Source organism: Eucyclogobius newberryi, unplaced genomic scaffold (assembly GCF_026437365.1).
Source record: "Eucyclogobius newberryi isolate DKJ021-1_F unplaced genomic scaffold, fEucNew1.0.hap1 SCAF_20, whole genome shotgun sequence".
Taxonomy (NCBI): Eukaryota; Metazoa; Chordata; class Actinopteri; order Gobiiformes; family Gobiidae; genus Eucyclogobius; species Eucyclogobius newberryi.
The window spans coordinates 940,845-964,539 of NW_027315835.1; the positions used below are offsets into that span (position 1 = coordinate 940,845).

The following is a 23,695-nucleotide window of genomic DNA, read 5'->3' on the forward strand; positions in this document are numbered from 1 at the left end:
TTAGACCCGGTTTAGTCCAGGTTTAGTCCAGGTTTAGTCCTGGTTTAGACCCGGTTTAGTCCTGGTTTAGTCCAGGTTTAGTCCAGGTTTAGACCCGGTTTAGTCCAGGTTTAGTCCAGGTTTAGTCCTGGTTTAGACCCGGTTCAGACCCGGTTTAGTCCTGGTTTAGACCCGGTTTAGACCTGATTTAGACCTGGTTTAGTCCTGGTTTAGTCCAGGTTTAGTCCAGGTTTAGTCCAGGTTTAGACCCGGTTCAGACCCGGTTTAGTCCTGGTTTAGTCCTGGTTTAGACCCGGTTTAGACCCGGTTTAGTCCAGGTTTAGTCCAGGTTTAGTCCTGGTTTAGACCCGGTTTAGTCCAGGTTTAGTCCAGGTTTAGTCCTGGTTTAGACCCGGTTTAGTCCAGGTTTAGTCCAGGTTTAGTCCAGGTTTAGTCCAGGTTTAGGTCACAGTTCGGTGTTGGGGGCCCTGCTGCGTCGGCCCTCACACTCGCTGTAGAAGTCACATCCGTCCAGCAGGTGGCGGTAGGCCGCTCTCACGTCTCTGTACAGAGGCAGGTCGTGGCTCAGACCCGGGAATGGAACCGGCGACTCGTTCACCAGGAGGCTGAGGCGCGGCCCGCGAGGGCAGTCGTACAGGACGAAGAGCAGGTTAGCGGCGTACGGGACCATGTGCGACGAGCGAAACACACGATCTGCAGAAGAAGAAGAAGGTGGGCGGAGTCAGCAAATATGACACAAAAACACAACTAAAACCCACAAAACGTGACAAAAACTGGCAAAAACACAAGGAATAAAAGTAACAAAACGCAACAAAACAACGATAACAGTGATCAATCGTGACACTTTAAAGAGTTAAACGTGTGAAAGGTTTAAACTTAAAGACGTTTGTGTCATAAACGCTCTGAGCTGCAGATGTGCACGTGCTCCACCACCAGGGGGCGACGTCACCAACCACTCTGAGGAACCCTGACCCACTCTGAGGAACCCTGACCCACTCTGAGGAACCCTGACCCCTGACCCAATCAAGATGGAAACACTTTTTCTTCATTGACTTCATGAATCTCTCGCTCAGACTCTTCAAACGTTCGTCATTTCTTCTTCTTCAGCTTCTTCCTCGTCCTTAAAACTGAAGGTGGAGCTCCTGAAGGTGGAGCTCCTCTGCGTCTGAAGGCGGAGCTCCTGAAGGTGGAGCTCCTCTGCGTCTGAAGGTGGAGCTCCTGAAGGTGGAGCTCCTGAAGGTGGAGCTCCTCTGCGTCTGAAGGCGGAGCTCCTGAAGGTGGAGCTCCTCTGCGTCTGAAGGCGGAGCTCTTGAAGGCGGAGCTCCTCTGCGTCTGAAGGTGGAGCTCCTGAAGGTGGAGCTCCTGAAGGTGGAGCTCCTCTGCGTCTGAAGGTGGAGCTCCTGAAGGTGGAGCTCCTCTGCGTCTGAAGGTGGAGCTCCTGAAGGTGGAGCTCCTGAAGGTGGAGCTCCTCTGCGTCTGAAGGCGGAGCTCCTGAAGGCGGAGCTCCTGAAGGTGGAGCTCCTCTGCGTCTGAAGGTGGAGCTCCTGAAGGTGGAGCTCCTGAAGGTGGAGCTCCTCTGCGTCTGAAGGCGGAGCTCCTGAAGGTGGAGCTCCTCTGCGTCTGAAGGTGGAGCTCCTGAAGGTGGAGCTCCTGAAGGTGGAGCTCCTCTGCGTCTGAAGGCGGAGCTCCTGAAGGCGGAGCTCCTGAAGGTGGAGCTCCTCTGCGTCTGAAGGCGGAGCTCTTGAAGGCGGAGCTCCTGAAGGTGGAGCTCCTCTGCGTCTGAAGGTGGAGCTCCTGAAGGCGGAGCTCCTGAAGGTGGAGCTCCTCTGCGTCTGAAGGCGGAGCTCTTGAAGGTGGAGCTCCTCTGCGTCTGAAGGTGGAGCTCCTGAAGGTGGAGCTCCTGAAGGTGGAGCTCCTCTGCGTCTGAAGGCGGAGCTCCTGAAGGTGGAGCTCCTCTGCGTCTGAAGGTGGAGCTCCTGAAGGTGGAGCTCCTCTGCGTCTGAAGGCGGAGCTCCTGAAGGCGGAGCTCCTGAAGGTGGAGCTCGTCTGCGTCTGAAGGCGGAGCTCTTGAAGGCGGAGCTCCTCTGCGTCTGAAGGTGGAGCTCCTGAAGGCGGAGCTCCTGAAGGCGGAGCTCCTGAAGGTGGAGCTCCTCTGCGTCTGAAGGCGGAGCTCCTGAAGGTGGAGCTCCTCTGCGTCTGAAGGCGGAGCTCCTGAAGGTGGAGCTCCTCTGCGTCTGAAGGCGGAGCTCTTGAAGGCGGAGCTCCTCTGCGTCTGAAGGCGGAGCTCCTGAAGGTGGAGCTCCTGAAGGTGGAGCTCCTCTGCGTCTGAAGGCGGAGCTCCTGAAGGTGGAGCTCCTGAAGGTGGAGCTCCTCTGCGTCTGAAGGTGGAGCTCCTGAAGGTGGAGCTCCTCTGCGTCTGAAGGCGGAGCTCCTGAAGGTGGAGCTCCTCTGCGTCTGAAGGCGGAGCTCCTGAAGGTGGAGCTCCTCTGCGTCTGAAGGCGGAGCTCCTGAAGGTGGAGCTCCTGAAGGTGGAGCTCCATCTTTTAATAAAGTCTAGAGCTGTGGTCGCCATGGGAACATGTAGTGACCATTACCCTGCTGTGATTGGTCGTCAGGTTCCTTACCTCGCTGTGATTGGTAGTTGGTGGCGGTGGGCGTGGTCTTGTCCTTATATAGGCCTAACAGAGCGATGAGTGGAAGGAGCGTCTCAGCGTGACCAATCAGAACAGAAGCAGGTTCAGGAGGCGTGTCTGTGGCTCTGAGAGAGAGAGAGAGACTTGCAGGTTTATTTAGAAAATAGGTCCAAACTAGAAGGAAGCCGTTTTTACACCTACAACTACAACACCTACAACTACAACACCTACAACTACAACAACTACAACTCCTACAACAACTACAACACCTACAACACCTACAACTACAACAACTACAACACCTACAACAACTACAACTACAACAACTACAACACCTACAACTATAACAACTACAACACCTACAACTACAACTACAACACCTACAACAACTACAACACCTACAACAACAACAACTACAACACCTACAACACCTACAACTACAACAACTACAACACCTACAACACCTACAACTACAACAACTACAACACCTACAACTACAACACCTAAAACTACAACACCTACAACTACAACACCTACAACACCTACAACACCTACAACACCTACAACTACAACAACTACAACAACAACAACTACAACACCTACAACTACAACACCTACAACTACAACACCTACAACTACAACAACTACAACACCTACAACTACAACACCTACAACTACAACACCTACAACTACAACACCTACAACTACAACACCTACAACACCTACAACTACAACACCTACAACTACAACAACTACAACACCTACAACTACAACACCTACAACTACAACACCTACAACTACAACACCTACAACTACAACAACTACAACAACTACAACACCTACAACTACAACAACTACAACACCTACAACTACAACACCTACAACACCTACAACTACACCACCTACAACTACAACAACTACAACACCTACAACTACAACACCTACAACTACAACACCTACAACACCTACAACTACAACACCTACAACTACAACACCTACAACTACAACAACTACAACACCTACAACTACAACAACTACAACACCTACAACTACAACACCTACAACACCTACAACTACAACACCTACAACACCTACAACTACAACACCTACAACTACAACAACTACAACACCTACAACTACAACACCTACAACACCTACAACTACAACACCTACAACTACAACACCTACAACACCTACAACTACAACACCTACAACTACAACACCTACAACTACAACACCTACAACACCTACAACTACAACACCTACAACTACTACACCTACAACTACAACACCTACAACACCTACAACACCTACAACTACAACACCTACAACTACAACACCTACAACTACAACACCTACAACACCTACAACTACAACACCTACAACTACAACACCTACAACACCAACACCTACAACTACAACACCTACAACACCTACAACTACAACACCTACAACTACAACACCTACAACTACAACACCTACAACTACAACACCTACAACTACAACACCTGCAACTACAACACCTACAACTACAACACCTACAACTACTACACCTACAACTACTACACCTACAACTACAACACCTACAACACCTACAACTACAACACCTACAACTACAACACCTACAACTACAACACCTACAACTATTACACCTACAACTACAACACCTACTACTACTACACCTACAACACCTACAACGACTACAACACCTACAACTACAACACCTACAACTACAACACCTACAACTACAACACCTACAACTACTACACCTACAACTACAACACCTACAACTACAACACCTACAACTACAACACCTACAACACCTACAACTACTACACCTACAACTACAACACCTACAACACCTACAACTACAACACCTACAACTACAACACCTACAACACCTACAACTACAGCACCTACAACTACTACACCTACAACACTTACAACTACAACACCTACAACTACAACACCTACAACTACTACACCTTCAACACCTACAACTACAACACCTACAACTACAACACCTACTACTACAACTACAACACCTACAACTACAACACCTACAACTACTACAACTACAACACCTACAACTACTACACCTACAACTATAACACCTACAACTACTACACCTACAACACCTACAACTACAACACCTACAACTACAACACCTACTACTACTACACCTACAACACCTACAACACCTACACCTACAACTACTACACCTACAACACCTACACCTACAACAACTACAACACCTACAACTACTACATCTACAACTACTACATCTACAACTACTACAGCTACAACTACTACACCTACAACTACTACACCTACTACACCTACAACTACAACACCTACAACAACTACACCTACTACACCTACTATAACTACACCTAAAACTACTACACCTACTACACCTACTATAACTACACCTACTATAACTACACCTACAACTACTACACCTACTACAACTACACCTACTACACCTACAACTACACCACCTACAACTACTACACCTACAACATCTACAACTACACCTACAACACCTACAACTACACCTACAACACCTACAACTACACCTACTACAACTGCTACAACTACTACACAAACAACTATACCTACTACAACTACACCTACTACACCCACTACACCTACAACTACTACATACAACTACAACTACTACACCCACTACACCTACAACTACTACATACAACTACAACTACACCTACTACACCTACATACAACTACACCTACAACTACTACACCAACTACACCTACTACACCTACATACAACTACACCTACTACACCTACAACTACTACACGTACACCAACTACACCTACAACTAATACACCTACAACTACTACACCTACACCTACTACAACTAATACACCTACAACTACTACACCTACACCTACTACACCTACAACTACTACACCTACATACTACTACACCTACAACTACACCTACTACAATTACACCGAATACAACTACACCTACAACTACTACACCTACAACTACACCACCTACAACTACTACACCTACAACATCTACAACTACACCTACAACACCTACAACTACACCTACAACATCTACAACTACACCTACTACAACTGCTACAACTACTACACAAACTACACCTACTACAACTACACCTACTACACCTACAACTACTACACCAACTAACCCTACAACTACTACACCTACATACAACTACACCTACTACAACTACTACACCTACACTTACCTTCTGGGGCGTCCAGCCTTGTCCAGGGTCCTGAAGATGTGGTGAAATAGAGGACAACTGGACAGTCCATTGATGGTGTGACCATGAGCGCGTTTCCAGTACTGCTTCAGGTCGCCTTTGTACTCCAGAACCTGCCGGAAGTACACACATACTACTGTCAAATACTACTACTACTACTGCAGAGCCTTCAGGTTGCCTTTGTACTCCAGAACTTGAGTAAAAGTACCCTAAACCAGGACTAATCCAGGACTAAACCAGGACTAAACCAGGACTAAACCAGGTCTAAACCAGGTCTAAACCAGGACTAAACCAGGTCTAAACCAGGTCTAAACCAGGACTAAACCAGGTCTAAACCAGGACTAAACCAGGACTAAACCAGGTCTAAACCAGGACTAAACCAGGTCTAAACCAGGACTAAACCAGGACTAAACCAGGTCTAAACCAGGTCTAAACCAAGACTAAACCAGGACTAAACCAGGACTAAACCAGGTCTAAACCAGGACTAAACCAGGACTAAACCAGGTCTAAACCAGGTCTAAACCAGGACTAAACCAGGACTAAACCAGGACTAAACCAGGACTAAACCAGGTCTAAACCAGGACTAAACCAGGTCTAAACCAGGTCTAAACCAGGACTAAACCAGGTCTAAACCAGGACTAATCCAGGACTAAACCAGGACTAACCCAGGTCTAAACCAGGACTAAACCAGGACTAAACCAGGTCTAAACCAGGACTAAACCAGGTCTAAACCAGGACTAAACCAGGTCTTAATCTAAAGCGGGCGTTACCATGGCGTCCTCCTTCGTGAAGAGTCGACAAAAGGGCGAGTCCAGGGACTTTACGGCCAGTTCATAGGAGCAGATGAAGAACGCCGCCTCCACCAGGTCTACGGCAACACCAGAGGACAAAAAAGGCTCAAATTTAAACTTCAGAAAAGTTCTTTTAAAGTCCACGAGCTGTTTTACTCCTGATGTCATCCAGAGGCCGCGGCGCTGGGAAAAGAATGTGTTGATCGTCACGTGACGTGACGTCTCTAATCAGGACAGACCTGTCGTGACCTTGACGTTTGACACAGATTCTTTACTTCAGCCTCTGGTAAAACTCTGTTTTTAAGCTGTATTTTAGGGACTTTAACTTGACATTATCTTTGTGTCGTTTAGACTTTGCATCGAGTTTGTTCCAGGTCTTTCTGGATTTTAGACCGTTTTGTGCACGACAGAGTCACTGGTTTAGGCTGAAAGTTGCTGTTTTTCTTATAAAAATGTGGACTTACCACTGGATGATTCTGGAATTGTTGGAGTCTTTTTTTTTAGACACTGGTAATATATATATATATATATATATATATATAATATAATATAATATAGGCAAGGCAAGTTTATTTGTGTGGCACATTTCATACACAAGGCAATTCAAAGTGCTTCACAGCAGGAAAAATGCATTCAAATCACAAAGAAATGACAGAAACAGAAATACAATAAAATTAACTAAATTAAAAATTATCAATCCAACTGATTTTCTAAACGAATAAAATCACAAACAAAAGAGAAGAGTGCAAAGAAAAAATCCTTTCAGTCAAACACAGCGAAACAAAACTGTTTTTTAGCTTAGATTTGAACATTGTCAGAGTAGAACCTGTCTCACATCTTCAGGAAGAATGTTCCAGATTTTAGCTGCATAAAACTGAAACACAGATTCCCCATGTTTTGTCCTGACTCTGGCACCAGCAGGAGGCCGCTCCATGTTTAGTCCTGACTCTGGCACCAGCAGGAGGCCGCTCCATGTTTAGTCCTGACTCTGGCACCAGCAGGAGGCCGGTCCATGTTTAGTCCTGACTCTGGCACCAGCAGGAGGCCGCTCCATGTTTAGTCCTGACTCTGGCACCAGCAGGAGGCCGCTCCATGTTTAGTCCTGACTCTGGCACCAGCAGGAGGCCGGTCCATGTTTAGTCCTGACTCTGGCACCAGCAGGAGGCCGCTCCCTGAGGTCCTCAGAGTCCGAGATGGTTCATATGGCACTAACATGTCTGAGATGTACTTTGGTGCTAGGCCATGGAGAGACACAAGCAGAGCTGCTTTAAAGTCTCTTCTCTGAGCCACAGGGGGCAGTGCAGAGACCTGAGAACAGGACTAATGTGATCATACTTCCTGGTTCAAGTCAGGACCCGAGCAGCAGCGTTCTGGATGTACTGCAGCTGTTTTACAGCTCGTTTGGAGAGGCCAGTGAGCGGCCGTTACAGTAGTCTAATCTACTGGAGACAAACGCGTGGATAAGTCTCTCTAAATCTGGTTTTGACACTATACTTTTGATTTTGTCAATGTTTTTTAGATGTAAAAAGCTGTTGATGTTATTGATTTGATGTGTTAAATTTCAAGTCTGAGTCCATTATTGCCCCAGATTTATAACTTGGTTTGTAGGTTTTAGAGCGAGACTCTGGAGGTGACGCTAACACTTTCTCTTTGTTTCTGTGACAAAGACGATGATTTCAGTCTTGTCTGAGTTCAGCTGGAGAAAGTTGTTTTGCTCCACACACTGATCTGTTGGATGCAGTGACGTGACGTGACGTGACGTCACATCATATCATATATCTCCTCCTTGAACCGACACCTTAACGTGGTGGAGGGGTTTGAGCGCCCGAATGATCCCAGGAGCCATGTTGTCGGGGGCTTCAAGCCCCTGGTCGAGTCTCTAGAGGCAAACAGGTCCTAAGTGACGGGTCAGACAAAGATCGGTTCAGAAGCCCCCTATGATGAGTAAAAGAACAAGGCCATTTACGTCGCCCGGATCGGCGTCACCGGGGCCCCATCCTGGAGCCAGGCCTGTGATGGGTGCTCGATGGCGAGCGCCTGGTGGCCGGGTCTTACCCCACGGGGCCCGGCCGGGCCTTAGCCCACGGGGCCCGGCCGGGCACAGCCCGAAGGAGCGACGTGGGGCCGCCCTCCCGTGGGCCCACCACCCGCAGGAGGATCCATAAGGGGCCGGTGCAGAGAGATCTGGGCGGCAGTCGACGGCAGGGGCCTCGGCGACCAGATCTCCAGACACAGAGACTAACTCTGGGGACATGGAATGTCCCCTCGCTGGGGGGAGGAGCCTGAGCTTGTGCGGGAGGTTGAGCGATACCGACTAGATATAGTCGGCCTCACCTCCAGCACAGTTTGGGCTCTGGAACCCATCTCCTCGAGAGGGGCTGGACGCTCCACTTCTCTGGTGTTGCCCGCGGGGAGAGGCGGCGGGCTGGTGAGGGGTGATCGGGAAGAACGGCTTCCCCGATCTGAACCTGAGTGGTGTTCAGTTATTGGTCTTCTGTGCTAGCCACGGTTTGTCCATAACGAACACCATGTTCAAGCACGAGGGTGTCCATCAGTGCACATGGCACCAGGACACCCTAGGTCGGAGGTCAATGATCGACTTTGTTGTCGTGTCATCTGACCTCCGGCCGCGTGTCTTGGACACTCGGGTGAAGAGAGGGGCAGAGTTGTCAACCGATCACCACCTGGTGGTGAGTTGGAGCCGCTGGCGGAGGAGGAAGCCGGACAGACTTGGCAGACCCAAGCGCATTGTGAGGGTCTGTTGGGAACGTCTTGTGGAGCCCTCTGTCAGTAGGGTATTCAACTTGCACCTCCGGGAGAGCTTCTCCCATGTCCCGGGGGAGGTTGGGGACATTGAGTCCGAGTGGACCATGTTCTCCGCCTCCATTGTTGATGCGGCTGCTCGGAGTTGTGGTCGCAAGGTCTCCGGTGCCTGTCGTGGCGGCAACACCCGAACCCGGTGGTGGACACCGGAAGTAAGGGATGCCGTCAGACTGAAGAAGGAGGCCTATCAGGCCACTCTGGCTTGTAGGTCTCAGGAGGTCATCGACAGGTATCGGCAGGCCAAGCGAGCCGCGGCTCGTGCTGTCGCAAAGGCAAAAACCCGGGCCTGGGAGGAGTTCGGGGAGGCCATGGAGGAGGACTATCGGTCGGCACCAAAGAAATTCTGGCAAACCGTCCGGCGCCTCAGGAGGGGGAAGCAGTGCCTCACCAACACCGTTTACGGTGCGGGTGGAGGCCTGCTGACCTCGACTGGGGATGTCGTCGGACGGTGGAAGGAATACTTTGAGGATCTCCTTAATCCCTCAGTCACATCTTCCGAAGAGGAAGTAGAGACCGGGGACTCGGAGGCTGGCTCATCCATCACCCAAGCTGAAGTCACTGAGGTTGTTCGCAAACTCCTCGGTGGCTCCGGGGGTGGATGAGATCCGCCCTGAGTACCTAAAGTATCTGGATGTTGTAGGACTGTCTTGGTTGACACGTCTCTGCAACATCGCGTGGCGGTCGGGGACCGTGCCTCTGGACTGGCAGACCGGGGTGGTGGTTCCTCTGTTCAAGAAGGGGGACCGGAGGGTGTGTTCCAACTACAGAGGGATCACACTCCTCAGCCTCCCGGGTAAGGTCTATTCCAAGGTACTGGAGAGGAGAATCCGACCGATAGTCGAACCTCGGATTCAGGAGGAGCAGAGTGGTTTTCGTCCCGGTCGTGGAACACTGGACCAGCTCTATACCCTCCATCGGGTGCTCGAGGGTTCATGGGAGTTTGCCCAACCAGTCCACATGTGCTTTGTGGATCTGGAGAAGGCTTTCGACCGTGTCCTTTGGGGGGTGCTCCGGGAGTACGGGGTCCGGGGCCCTTTGCTCAGGGCTGTCCGGTCCCTGTATGACCGGAGCAGGAGCTGTGTTCATTGCCGGCAGTAAGTCAGACCTGTTCCCAGTGCATGTTGGACTCCGCCAGGGCTGCCCTTTGTCACCGGTTCTGTTCATAATTTTTATGGACAGAATTTCTAGGCGCAGTCAGGGGTCGGAGGGTGTGGTCAGGGGTCGGAGGGTGTGGTCAGGGGTCAGAGGGTGTGGTCAGGGGTCAGAGGGTGTCCGGTTTGGGGACCACAGGATCTCATCTCTGCTGTTTGCAGACGATGTTGTCCTGATGGCTCCATCAAACCCGGACCTGCAACATGCACTGGGACGGTTTGCAGCCGAGTGTGAAGCGGCTGGGATGAGAATCAGCTCCAAATCCGAGGTCATGGTTCTCGACCGGAAAAAGGTGGCTTGCCCTCTTCAGGTGGGTGGGGGGTCCTTGCCCCAAGTGGAGGAGTTCAAGTATCTCGGGGTCTTGTTCACGAGTGAGTGAAGGATGGAGCGTGAGATCGACAGTTGGATCGGTGCAGCGGCTGCAGTGGTAAAGAGGGAGCTGAGTCCAAAGACAAAGCTCTCTATTTACCGGTCGGTCTACGTTCTGACCTCACCTATGGTCATGAGCTTTGGGTAGTGACCGAAAGAACAAGATCGCGGATATAAGTGGTCGAAATGAGTTTTCCTCCGGCGTGTGGCTGGGCGCTCCCTTAGAGATAAGGTGAGGAGCTCGGCCAAACGGGGGGAGCTCGGAGTAGAGCCGCTGCTCCTCTGAGGTGGCTCGGGCATCTGTTCCGGAGCCTCCTGGGCGCCTCCCTCAGAGGTGTTTCAGGCATGTCCCACCGGGAAGAGGCCCCGGGGAAGACCTCAGACTGAACTTAAAATACATATTTTAAATATAAGTGTGAGTTTGTGGTTCAAACCTGGACTCAGCAGATCCGGGGCCAGTCCCAGTTTTTCTGAGACTCGGGTTCGGACTCCTCGAAGCTCCGCCCCCTGTTTAAAGCGCTCCACCTCCTCAGTCGCAGTGGCATTTGTCTCCACCCCCTCCACGTAACCACGGCAACGCTCGAAGGACCGCAGCAAAGCATCATCGACTTCATGAACGTACTCCAGATCTGAGATGAGAGACGGGGTCTGAGACGGGGTCTGATATGTGAAACGTTTGTCTGGATTCGTACCCTGGTCCTGGTCTCGTTCCGCCGCCTCGGTCCCAGACTCGGTCCCGGTCTCTCGGGCCCCTGGGGCCCCGGTCTCTCTGGCCCGGGCCCAGACCTGGTGCAGTCCGTCCTGGAAGGCCTCGGCGCTGCTCACACATCGATGTTTGGAGCTCGTTTTGATGTCGATTCTGCCGCCGCGGAGCTCCGCCTCTGTCAAAAGAGCGGGAAACGAGCCGGCCAATCGCATCGCCAGGTTACTCAGGTCGGTCCGCCCCTTATCCACCAGCTGACCTGCAACAGCCAATCACAGCTTCAGGTTGTGGTTCTTAAAGAGTTGAGTTTAAAGTAGAAAAGTAAGTCTAAAGAATAAAGTCTTAGACATTCAGCTCCAGGGTCAGGGGTCAGCGCCTAACCCTGGAGCTGATGTAAAGAAGGCAACCCTCCAGTTCAGACGACCGCTTAACTCACTACACCACTGAGCTCGCCCTCTGCTGGACATGAAAAGGTGCTGCATTTTGCATTCACTTCATTCAACTTTGATCTGTTCTGAAAACGCAGCCTCACGGCGAGGTCTCAGGTTCTACTCCTCTGAACATGGACCTGGACCTGGTCCATGTCCAGAGCAGGTCCAGACAGTCTTTCCTCTGAGGTGGGAGGGCATCCGGCACATACCGTCCATGTCCTCGGTGTACCACTGTTCCCATTGGTCCTGAATGTCTCGGAGTCGCGCAGAAGCCGCGTGTCCTCGCGCCGCGTCGCGCAGCAGCGCGCTGAGGCGCGCGATGCGCCGCACGTTCTTTACGGTGGGGAAGCGCGTGCCGTGACGTATGACTGCGGTCAGGTGCACCGGGGAGCAGCCCTCAGCCCCGGGCACGGACAGGTTCCGCCCCAGCCTCACCACGTCCTCGTACCGCGTCTTTGTCCCGAAATGCATCGCGATGTCCGGGACCGAGCCGCCGCAGTGACCGGTGAGAAGCAGCAGCGCCGCGGCGAAGAGGAGCCTGTGTCCGGGGAGAGACAGAGAGGACACACCGGGAGCTGCTCCGCAGCCCGTGCCCGCCCGGAGGAGCCTGTGTCCGGGGAGAATGGCCCGGAGCAGAGGCGCACGGAACAGCCCGGTCTCGGTCTCCGCCGCCATCACGATGTGTTTGTTTTTCCGGGTTCTTCTTCTTCTTCTGCTCTTGACTGTGGCTCTGTGCTGCCCCCGCGCGGTCACAAAGTGATGACGCGGACAGTTCCACAGATAAAGCCACACGAGTAATAACACGATTAAATGATTGTAAATCAGTAGTATCAGTAGTAGTACTAGTACTACTACTGATACTACTGATTTACAATCATTTAATCGTGTAAAGTAGTAGTACTAGTAGTACTACTAGTACTAGTAGTAGTAGTAGTAGTAGTAGTAGTAGTACCTGGTGGAACAGTTAAAACACATAAATTGTAAAATATTCTTTATTTAAGTGTCACATCTGATTTACAATATTTCTTTATTCACTACATATTTCTAATTTTCCACAAAACTCAGATTTTTAGAGTCAAAGACAAGGACCAGGGGCCCCTCACACTGTGCGTTCAGGGGCCCCTCACACTGTGAGTTCAGGGGCCGCTCACACTGAGTTCAGGGGCCGCTCACACTCACACTGTGCGTTCAGGGGCCCCTCACACTGAGTTCAGGGGCCGCTCACACTCACACTGTGCGTTCAGGGGCCCCTCACACTGTGAGTTCAGGGGCCCCTCCCACTGCGAGTTCAGGGGCCGCTCACACTCACACTGTGCGTTCAGGGGCCCCTCCCACTGAGAGTTCAGGGGCCGCTCACACTGAGTTCAGGGGCCGCTCACACTGCGAGTTCAGGGGCCGCTCACACTGTGAGTTCAGGGGCCGCTCACACTCACACTGTGCGTTCAGGGGCCCCTCACACTGAGTTCAGGGGCCGCTCACACTCACACTGTGCGTTCAGGGGCCCCTCACACTGTGAGTTCAGGGGCCCCTCCCACTGCGAGTTCAGGGGCCGCTCACACTCACACTGTGCGTTCAGGGGCCCCTCCCACTGAGAGTTCAGGGGCCGCTCACACTGAGTTCAGGGGCCGCTCACACTGTGAGTTCAGGGGCCCCTCACACTGAGTTCAGACACATTCTTTCTGTTATCATCATGTTATCTGACTTCATGATATTAACATTATTATTATAATACACTTTGAAGTTGAAATATTTTCTATGTTGTAATAATTTTATAAAAAGTGAAATTAACATTTATAATTCTTAATCACTTTACACATTCATTAGTTTTAATTTCCACCTACTTTATTTGAACATTTGGTCTTGATATTTTACAGCCTCCGAGGAGCTGCTCCAGGCGCTAATGCTAATGCTAATGCTAACGCTAATGCTAATGCTGTCCCCATGTGCTCCTAAAATGACAGAGAAAAAAAAAAGAGGATTTAAGGGCCTCATCATTGGGGCCCCTCATCAGCACAGGGGCCCCTCATCAGCACAGGGGCCCCGGAGCCTCAGACAGAGGCATGTTGATGTGTGCCGTCAGCATGGGGGTCCCCGAGGCCCCGGGCCCCTCCTGCAGCACACAGACTTTGATAGTGTCACACAGGGCCCCGGGGCCGCTGCAGGACACTCGTGTGCTCAGGGCGTAGGTGACTCCAGGGGCCAGCAGGGGGAGCCTCATCAGGGGTGGGGCTACAGTGTAGTGGGCGGGGTCATAGAGCACGCACACACACAAGCCTGTGATTGGTCGAAGGGCCCCTGCGTTCAGCACGAACAGAGTGAGAGTGAAGCGGGGCCCCAGGCCCTGTACAGCTGCGTGCAGCTTCAGGGGCCCCTGGTGAGTGGCCCCCGCAGAGGCCTCCAGGGCCCCTCTGTAGGCCTGAGCGGCCCTCAGCCTGGTGCGCAGCAGGTCCCTGTGAAAGGCCCCGTGCATCAGGGGCCCCTGCTCTCTCTCTCTCAGGGTCTGGTCCACAAACAGCTGACTCTTCTTCGGTACGTTCAGACGCACGCTCTGGGCCCCCGGGGGCCCAGCCCGCTCCTCTCTCTGCAGAGACGCTGTGCGCCGCAGGATCCGTACCAGCAGGGCCCCGCCTTGCGTCGCCATGACGACCGTGCCGTCCTCACGGCCGTAGCGACCGAAGGCGAGCGCCACCACGGGCTCCGGAGTTTTCTCTGAGTTTAAGACGAACTGATCCTGATACAAGCGAAGCTCACAGGAGCCGAGGGCCACCAGGAGCCCAGAGAGGCCCCTGGAGGACAGACGCATGGGGGCCATGGCCGTGACAGGGGCCGGGAGGGGGACGGACCACAGGCGCTTTCCCTGAAACACAGAGAGACATTGTTATTAAAGAGAGAGGGGCCCCTGGAGCTGTGATGGGGGCCTCACCACAGTGTTAGGGCCCCTGTAAATAGAGAGATACTTGTGTGTGTCCAGGTGTGGACCCACTGAAGGTAAACTGTACTTGTACTTGTACTTGTAGTAACAGTATTCTGACCTTCTGAGTGAATCCCTGCAGCGTCTGATCACTGCAGCCGACGATCACCGTCTTCCCCACGCGAACCAAACCCACCACATGAGAAGAGAGCTCCACACAGTGTTTAGGCCTGTCACAGTCTCTGAGGAAGAGAGAGAACATGCAACACCCACAGTGAGAAGAGAGCTCCTCACAGAGAGAGAACATACAGAACCTCAGAGTTATGAGTAATAAATATGATCTGACCTGCGCATGATGTAGACTTTCCCGTCTCGACAGGCGACAGTGACCCTGTACTCCACATCGAACTGACCACTCACGTCCATGACCACAGGGGGCGCCGGCAGACACATCTGAGACACACGGGAGGTTTGACACCTTCACTTTAGAGCTCTGGGTCTGGGTCTGGGTCACTTTAGAGCTCTGGGTCAGGGTCACTTCAGAGCTCTGGGTCAGGGTCACTTTAGAGCTCTGGGTCAGGTTCACTTTAGAGCTCTGGGTCAGGTTCACTTTAGAGCTCTGGGTCAGGTTCACTTTAGAGCTCTGGGTCAGGTTCACTTTAGAGCTCTGGGTCTGGGTCTGGGTCACTTTAGAGCTCTGGGTCTGGGTCTGGGTCACTTTAGAGCTCTGGGTCTGGGTCAGGGTCACTTTAGAGCTCTGGGTCTGGGTCTGGGTCACTTTAGAGCTCTGGGTCAGGGTCACTTCAGAGCTCTGGGTCTGGGTCAGGGTCACTTTAGAGCTCTGGGTCAGGTTCACTTTAGAGCTCTGGGTCTGGGTCAGGTTCACTTTAGAGCTCTGGGTCTGGGTCAGGTTCACTTTAGAGCTCTGGGTCTGGGTCAGGTTCACTTTAGAGCTCTGGGTCTGGGTCAGGTTCACTTTAGAGCTCTGGGTCTGGGTCAGGTTCACTTTAGAGCTCTGGGTCTGGGTCTGGGTCACTTTAGAGCTCTTTTACCTTGGTCAGAATGATAAAAGCCTCGGGGTCCAGGACGTAGAGCTCGCAGGACTCTGTTCCGATCACTAAACAGCTGACTCCGTCCTCGTCGGCCGTGCTCTTCTTCAGAGTCGACATGCAGGTGATCACCGTCTGAAACCACGGTTACTACACTGTTAGAACCTGTCTCCTGATTGGCTGCAGTGGGAGTTACCTGTCTCCTGATTGGCTGCAGTGGGAGTTACCTGTCTCCTGATTGGCTGCAGTGGGAGTTACCTGTCTCCTGATTGGCTGCAGTGGGAGTTACCTGTCTCCTGATTGGCTGCAGTGGGAGTTACCTGTCTCCTGATTGGCTGTCCCTGGTGCAGCGTCACAAACTCCTCCATGGCGTCTGGTTCCAGGGAGAGGAACCTGAGTGAGCGTTGGGACAGAGGCAGCTCTGATTTACTCCTGATGCCCTCCAGCAGCTCCTTCAGCGTCTGAGGGTCGATCTGCCCCGAACGCACCTGCTGCCACACCTCCTGTCAACCAATCAGAGGAGGAGGAGGAGGAGGAGGAGGAGAGCCAATCAAACAAACAAAGAGAGGAGAACTGACCTGCAACTAACAATAGAATTGAAGTCGGCTGAAAGCGGTGAAGGAGGTGAAGGAGGTAAAGGTGGCAGAAGGAGGTGAAGGCGACTGAAGGAGGTGAAGGTGGCTCCTCCCTCCTCTCTTCTCTCTTCTCCTCTCTTCTCTCCTCCTCCCTCCTCCTCCCTCCTCCTCTCCTCTCCTCCTCTCTCCTCCTCCCTCTTCCTCTCTCCTCCTCCTCTCTTCTTCTCCTCTCTCCACCTCCTCTCTTCTCCTCTCCCCTCCTCTCCTCTCTCCTCCTCTCCACCTCCTCTCTCCTCCTCTCTCCTCCTCTCCTTCTCTCCTCTCCTCTCTTCTCTCCTCTCCTCCTCCCTGCTCCTCTCTCCTCTCTCCTCTCTTCTTCTCCTCCTCTCTCCTCCTCCTCTCTTCTTCTCCTCCTCTCTTCTCCTCTCTCCTCCTCTCTCCTCTCTCCTCCTCCTCCTCCTCTCTTCTCCTCTCTCCTCCTCTCCACCTCCTCTCCTCCTCTCTCCTCCTCTCTTCTCCTCTCTTCTCCTCTCTCCTCCTCTCCACCTCCTCTCTCCTCCTCTCTTCTCCTCTCTCCTCCTCTCTTCTCTCCTCTCCTCTCTCCTCCTCTCTTCTCTCCTCTCTCCTCTCTCCTCCTCCTCTCTTCTTCTCCTCTCTCCTCCTCCTCTCTTCTTCTCTCCTCCTCTCCTCCTCTCCTCCTCTCCTGACCTGCTCCAGAGGGTCCACTTCCAGTCCTGGCAGAGTGAACTTGAAGTAAGGTCTGAGGTTCTTGTAGACGTAAACACAAGGTCCAGAGGCGACGGCCAGCGCTGGAACTCTGGGCTCGTTTAGGTCCATGAAGAAGGCCACAAGAGCCGAGGGAAGATCTAACAGAGAAGACTCGCTGACCAGAGACGTGCCACGGAACACCTGAGGAAACATCACCACATCCTGAGGAAACATCCTGAGGAAACAGCACCACATCCTGAGGAAACATCCTGAGGAAACAGCACCACATCCTGAGGAAAGAGCACCACATCCTGAGGAAAGAGCACCACATCCTGAGGAAACAGCACCACATCCTGAGGAAACATCACCACATCCTGAGGAAACAGCACCACATCCTGAGGAAACATCCTGAGGAAACATCACCACATCCTGAGGAAACATCCTGAGGAAACAGCACCACATCCTGAGGAAACATCCTGAGGAAACATCACCACATCCTGAGGAAACATCCTGAGGAAACATCACCACATCCAGAGGAAAGAGCATCACATCCTGAGGAAACATCCTGAGGAAACAGCACCACATCCTGAGGAAACAGCACCACATCCTGAGGAAACATCCTGAGGAAACAGCACCACATCCTGAGGAAACAGCACCACATCCTGAGGAAACATCCTGAGGAAACATCACCACATCCTGAGGAAACATCCTGAGGAAACATCACCACATCCTGAGGAAACATCCTGAGGAAACATCACCACATCCAGAGGAAAGAGCATCACATCCTGAGGAAACAGCACCACATCCTGAGGAAACAGCACCACATCCTGAGGAAACAGCACCACATCCTGAGGAAACAGCACCACATCCTGAGGAAACATCCTGAGGAAACATCACCACATCCTGAGGAAACATCCTGAGGAAACATCACCACATCCAGAGGAAAGAGCATCACATCCTGAGGAAACATCCTGAGGAAACAGCACCACATCCTGAGGAAACAGCACCACATCCTGAGGAAACAGCACCACATCCTGAGGAAACATCCTGAGGAAACAACACCACATCCTGAGGAAACATCCTGAGGAAACAGCACCACATCCTGAGGAAAGAGCACCACATCCTGAGGAAACAGCACCACATCCTGAGGAAAGAGCACCACATCCTGAGGAAAGAGCACCACATCCTGAGGAAAGAGCACCACATCCTGAGGAAACATCCTGAGGAAACATCCTGAGGAAACATCCTGAGGAAACATCCTGAGGAAACATCACCACATCCTGAGGAAACATCACCACATCCTGAGGAAACATCCTGAGGAAACAGCACCACATCCTGAGGAAAGAGCACCACATCCTGAGGAAAGAGCACCACATCCTGAGGAAACATCCTGAGGAAACAGCACCACATCCTGAGGAAACATCACCACATCCTGAGGAAACATCCTGAGGAAAGAGCACCACATCCTGAGGAAAGAGCACCACATCCTGAGGAAAGAGCACCACATCCTGAGGAAACATCCTGAGGAAACATCCTGAGGAAACATCCTGAGGAAACATCACCACATCCTGAGGAAACATCACCACATCCTGAGGAAACATTCTGAGGAAACAGCACCACATCCTGAGAAAACATCCTGAGGAAACATCACCACATCCCGAGGAAACATCCTGAGGAAACATCCTGAGGAAACAGCACCACATCCTGAGGAAGAGCACCACATCCTGAGGAAACATCCTGAGGAAACAGCACCACATCCTGAGGAAAGAGCACCACATCCTGAGGAAAGAGCACCACATCCTGAGGAAAGAGCACCACATCCTGAGGAAACATCCTGAGGAAACATCCTGAGGAAACATCCTGAGGAAACATCACCACATCCTGAGGAAACATCACCACATCCTGAGGAAACATTCTGAGGAAACAGCACCACATCCTGAGAAAACATCCTGAGGAAACATCACCACATCCCGAGGAAACATCCTGAGGAAACATCCTGAGGAAACAGCACCACATCCTGAGGAAGAGCACCACATCCTGAGGAAACATCCTGAGGAAACAGCACCACATCCTGAGGAAAGAGCACCACATCCTGAGGAAAGAGCACCACATCCTGAGGAAACATCACCACATCCTGAGGAAACATCACCACATCCCGAGGAAACATCCTGAGGAAACATCCTGAGGAAACAGCACCACATCCTGAGGAAGAGCACCACATCCTGAGGAAACATCCTGAGGAAACAGCACCACATCCTGAGGAAAGAGCACCACATCCTGAGGAAAGAGCACCACATCCTGAGGAAACATCACCACATCCTGAGGAAACATCACCACATCCTGAGGAAACATCACCACATCCTGAGGAAACATCACCACATCCTGAGGAAACATCACCACATCCTGAGGAAACATCACCACATCCTGAGGAAGAGCACCACATCCTGAGGAAACAGCACCACATCCTGAGGAAAGAGCACCACATCCTGAGGAAACATCCTGAGGAAACAGCACCACATCCTGAGGAAACATCCTGAGGAAACATCACCACATCCTGAGGAAACATCCTGAGGAAACATCACCACATCCAGAGGAAAGAGCATCACATCCTGAGGAAACAGCACCACATCCTGAGGAAACAGCACCACATCCTGAGGAAACAGCACCACATCCTGAGGAAACAGCACCACATCCTGAGGAAACATCCTGAGGAAACATCACCACATCCTGAGGAAACATCCTGAGGAAACATCACCACATCCAGAGGAAAGAGCATCACATCCTGAGGAAACATCCTGAGGAAACAGCACCACATCCTGAGGAAACAGCACCACATCCTGAGGAAACAGCACCACATCCTGAGGAAACATCCTGAGGAAACAACACCACATCCTGAGGAAACATCCTGAGGAAACAGCACCACATCCTGAGGAAAGAGCACCACATCCTGAGGAAACAGCACCACATCCTGAGGAAAGAGCACCACATCCTGAGGAAAGAGCACCACATCCTGAGGAAAGAGCACCACATCCTGAGGAAACATCCTGAGGAAACATCCTGAGGAAACATCCTGAGGAAACATCCTGAGGAAACATCACCACATCCTGAGGAAACATCACCACATCCTGAGGAAACATCCTGAGGAAACAGCACCACATCCTGAGGAAAGAGCACCACATCCTGAGGAAAGAGCACCACATCCTGAGGAAACATCCTGAGGAAACAGCACCACATCCTGAGGAAACATCACCACATCCTGAGGAAACATCCTGAGGAAAGAGCACCACATCCTGAGGAAAGAGCACCACATCCTGAGGAAAGAGCACCACATCCTGAGGAAACATCCTGAGGAAACATCCTGAGGAAACATCCTGAGGAAACATCACCACATCCTGAGGAAACATCACCACATCCTGAGGAAACATTCTGAGGAAACAGCACCACATCCTGAGAAAACATCCTGAGGAAACATCACCACATCCCGAGGAAACATCCTGAGGAAACATCCTGAGGAAACAGCACCACATCCTGAGGAAGAGCACCACATCCTGAGGAAACATCCTGAGGAAACAGCACCACATCCTGAGGAAAGAGCACCACATCCTGAGGAAAGAGCACCACATCCTGAGGAAAGAGCACCACATCCTGAGGAAACATCCTGAGGAAACATCCTGAGGAAACATCCTGAGGAAACATCACCACATCCTGAGGAAACATCACCACATCCTGAGGAAACATTCTGAGGAAACAGCACCACATCCTGAGAAAACATCCTGAGGAAACATCACCACATCCCGAGGAAACATCCTGAGGAAACATCCTGAGGAAACAGCACCACATCCTGAGGAAGAGCACCACATCCTGAGGAAACATCCTGAGGAAACAGCACCACATCCTGAGGAAAGAGCACCACATCCTGAGGAAAGAGCACCACATCCTGAGGAAACATCACCACATCCTGAGGAAACATCACCACATCCCGAGGAAACATCCTGAGGAAACATCCTGAGGAAACAGCACCACATCCTGAGGAAGAGCACCACATCCTGAGGAAACATCCTGAGGAAACAGCACCACATCCTGAGGAAAGAGCACCACATCCTGAGGAAAGAGCACCACATCCTGAGGAAACATCACCACATCCTGAGGAAACATCACCACATCCTGAGGAAACATCACCACATCCTGAGGAAACATCACCACATCCTGAGGAAACATCACCACATCCTGAGGAAACATCACCACATCCTGAGGAAACAGCACCACATCCTGAGGAAGAGCACCACATCCTGAGGAAACAGCACCACATCCTGAGGAAAGAGCACCACATCCTGAGGAAACATCCTGAGGAAACAGCACCACATCCTGAGGAAAGAGCACCACATCCTGAGGAAAGAGCACCACATCCTGAGGAAACAGCACCACATCCTGAGGAAACATCACCACATCCTGAGGAAACATCACCACATCCTGAGGAAACATCCTGAGGAAACATCACCACATCCTGAGGAAACATCACCACATCCTGAGGAAACAGCACCACATCCTGAGGAAACATCACCACATCCTGAGGAAACAGCACCACATCCTGAGGAAACAGCACCACATCCTGAGGAAACATCACCACATCCTGAGGAAACATCCTGAGGAAACATCCTGAGGAAACATCCTGAGGAAACATCCTGAGGAAACATCTAAAATGAGGAGAGAAGGTCCAGGAGAGCGGACTCAGGAATGGAACTGTTTGTCTTATAACTTGAACATTTTGGAGTAAATCCAGTCTCTGTGGTGAACATGTCCAATGAGAATCACCACATCCTGTTTGTGTTGGGGTCAGGGAGGAAGTGTCCTGTTTGTGTTGGGGTCAGGGAGGAAGTGTCCTGTTTGTGTTGGGGTCAGGGAGGAAGTGTCCTGTTTGTGTTGGGGTCAGGGAGGAAGTGTCCTGTTTGTGTTGGGTTCAGGAGGAAGTGTCCTGTTTGTGTTGGGGTCAGGGAGGAAGTGTCCTGTTTGTGTTGGGGTCAGGGAGGAAGTGTCCTGTTTGTGTTGGGTTCAGGAGGAAGTGTCCTGTTTGTGTTGGGGTCAGGGAGGAAGTGTCCTGTTTGTGTTGGGGTCAGGGAGGAAGTGTCCTGTTTGTGTTGGGTTCAGGAGGAAGTGTCCTGTTTGTGTTGGGGTCAGGGAGGAAGTGTCCTGTTTGTGTTGGGGTCAGGGAGGAAGTGTCCTGTTTGTGTTGGGTTCAGGAGGAAGTGTCCTGTTTGTGTTGGGGTCAGGGAGGAAGTGTCCTGTTTGTGTTGGGGTCAGGGAGGAAGTGTCCTGTTTGTGTTGGGGTCAGGAGGAAGTGTCCCGTTTGTGTTGGGTTCAGGAGGAAGTGTCCGGTTTGTGTTGGGGTCAGGGAGGAAGTGTCCGGTTTGTGTTGGGGTCAGGAGGAAGTGTTACCTTGAGCTTCATCCCAGAGCCACTGGAGGACGAGCCCAGATCTGCCACTACCAGACAGTTCTCTCCATCTCCACTGAGGTCAGCCAGGTCCATGCAAGACGAGAGCGTGTTCAGACCAGCAACGGGGTCAGAGTGCGCCTCTAACCACGGACTGGACCCTGAGTCTGACATCCTGAACCTGAGACAGAAGGTCAGAGGTCAGATCTAAACCAGATCTAAACCGGATCTAAACCGGGTCTGAACCGGATCTAAACCGGGTCTGAACAGTTTGTCACGATGGGATAAATTACATTTTGGACATACTGTCATGTTTTATCCACAAATTTCACTTTTCATACATCTCTAGTGTGGAAATTAATGACAATCTGAATTTAAAAAAAATGAAGCTAATTAATCCTCGTTTAGGTTTTGTTCTCACCGTTACCAAGGCAACGCGTCCGCTCGACCAGCTCTACCGCGGAAGACTTCGTCTTTTACGACAGAATAAACGTCCTATTTCAGTCAAACACGGTTAGATCATTTGAATAAACAGATCCATGTTTCCATAAAGCGGAGCTGTGAAGGCTAATGACGCTAACCGTAACCCTGGAGACGAACATAATCCACAACATCCACTAAAGCCGACCTGATGCTGCTGACAGGCGCTGGGTGATGACGTGCTCAAACTGCGACCGTGTAGTTTCATCTTTTATCTGTTGTTTTACTACTTTTTACGCTAAACTACTCTTCTTAATGTGCTAGCTGCCTTTGTGACAAGATAAAGAGTAATATTACACTAAATTATTTAATAATTAAAGTACACTGGCATTCGAGGAATGTTTCCCAACACTATTATTACCTACGTTTCCACATT

General features: G+C 51.3%; 2 protein-coding genes across 3 annotated transcripts; both read right to left on the bottom strand.

The window, feature by feature from the left end:
* Nucleotides 1–287: 287 nt before the first annotated feature.
* Nucleotides 288–12,847, bottom strand: LOC140369122 (multiple inositol polyphosphate phosphatase 1-like). Its single transcript, XM_072456371.1, has 7 exons — nt 12,376–12,847; nt 11,725–11,994; nt 11,467–11,661; nt 6,668–6,765; nt 5,880–6,010; nt 2,625–2,758; nt 288–693 (listed from the first exon to the last, which is right to left on the bottom strand). Exons 1-7 carry the CDS (start codon nt 12,839–12,841, stop codon nt 446–448), a joined length of 1,542 nt encoding a protein of 513 aa, XP_072312472.1. The 5' UTR covers nt 12,842–12,847; the 3' UTR covers nt 288–445.
* Nucleotides 12,848–14,118: 1,271 nt separating this feature from the next.
* bbs1 (Bardet-Biedl syndrome 1) lies at nt 14,119–23,368 on the bottom strand. 2 transcript variants are annotated; one of them, XM_072456472.1, is made up of 8 exons: nt 23,261–23,368; nt 22,843–23,020; nt 17,410–17,610; nt 16,447–16,629; nt 16,130–16,261; nt 15,424–15,530; nt 15,199–15,319; nt 14,119–15,023 (listed from the first exon to the last, which is right to left on the bottom strand). In XM_072456472.1, the coding sequence occupies exons 2-8, from the start codon at nt 23,011–23,013 to the stop codon at nt 14,193–14,195; spliced, it is 1,746 nt and encodes a 581-aa protein (XP_072312573.1). In that variant the 5' UTR covers nt 23,014–23,020; nt 23,261–23,368; the 3' UTR covers nt 14,119–14,192. The 2 variants fall into 2 exon arrangements, with proteins under 2 accessions (XP_072312573.1, XP_072312574.1); XM_072456473.1 differs by having other exon boundaries at nt 23,267–23,356.
* Between the last annotated feature and the right edge of the window lie 327 nt (nt 23,369–23,695).

What these genes read in the sequence shown, in the direction of transcription:
- bbs1 (XM_072456472.1), bottom strand. Translation starts at nt 23,013, where the DNA reads ATGTCAGACTCAGGGTCCAGTCCGTGGTTAGAGGCGCACTCTGACCCC. An exon ending in AAGTGGACCCTCTGGAGCAG is followed by an intron (nt 16,630 to 17,409) that starts GTCAGGAGAGGA and finishes ATTGGTTGACAG; the next exon opens with GAGGTGTGGCAGCAGGTGCG. An exon ending in AAAGTCTACATCATGCGCAG is followed by an intron (nt 15,320 to 15,423) that starts GTCAGATCATAT and finishes TCTCTTCCTCAG; the next exon opens with AGACTGTGACAGGCCTAAAC.
- LOC140369122 (XM_072456371.1), bottom strand. Translation starts at nt 12,841, where the DNA reads ATGGCGGCGGAGACCGAGACCGGGCTGTTCCGTGCGCCTCTGCTCCGG. An exon ending in TCACGAAGGAGGACGCCATG is followed by an intron (nt 6,011 to 6,667) that starts GTAACGCCCGCT and finishes TACTTCCGGCAG; the next exon opens with GTTCTGGAGTACAAAGGCGA. An exon ending in CAACTACCAATCACAGCGAG is followed by an intron (nt 694 to 2,624) that starts GTAAGGAACCTG and finishes CTTCTTCTGCAG; the next exon opens with ATCGTGTGTTTCGCTCGTCG.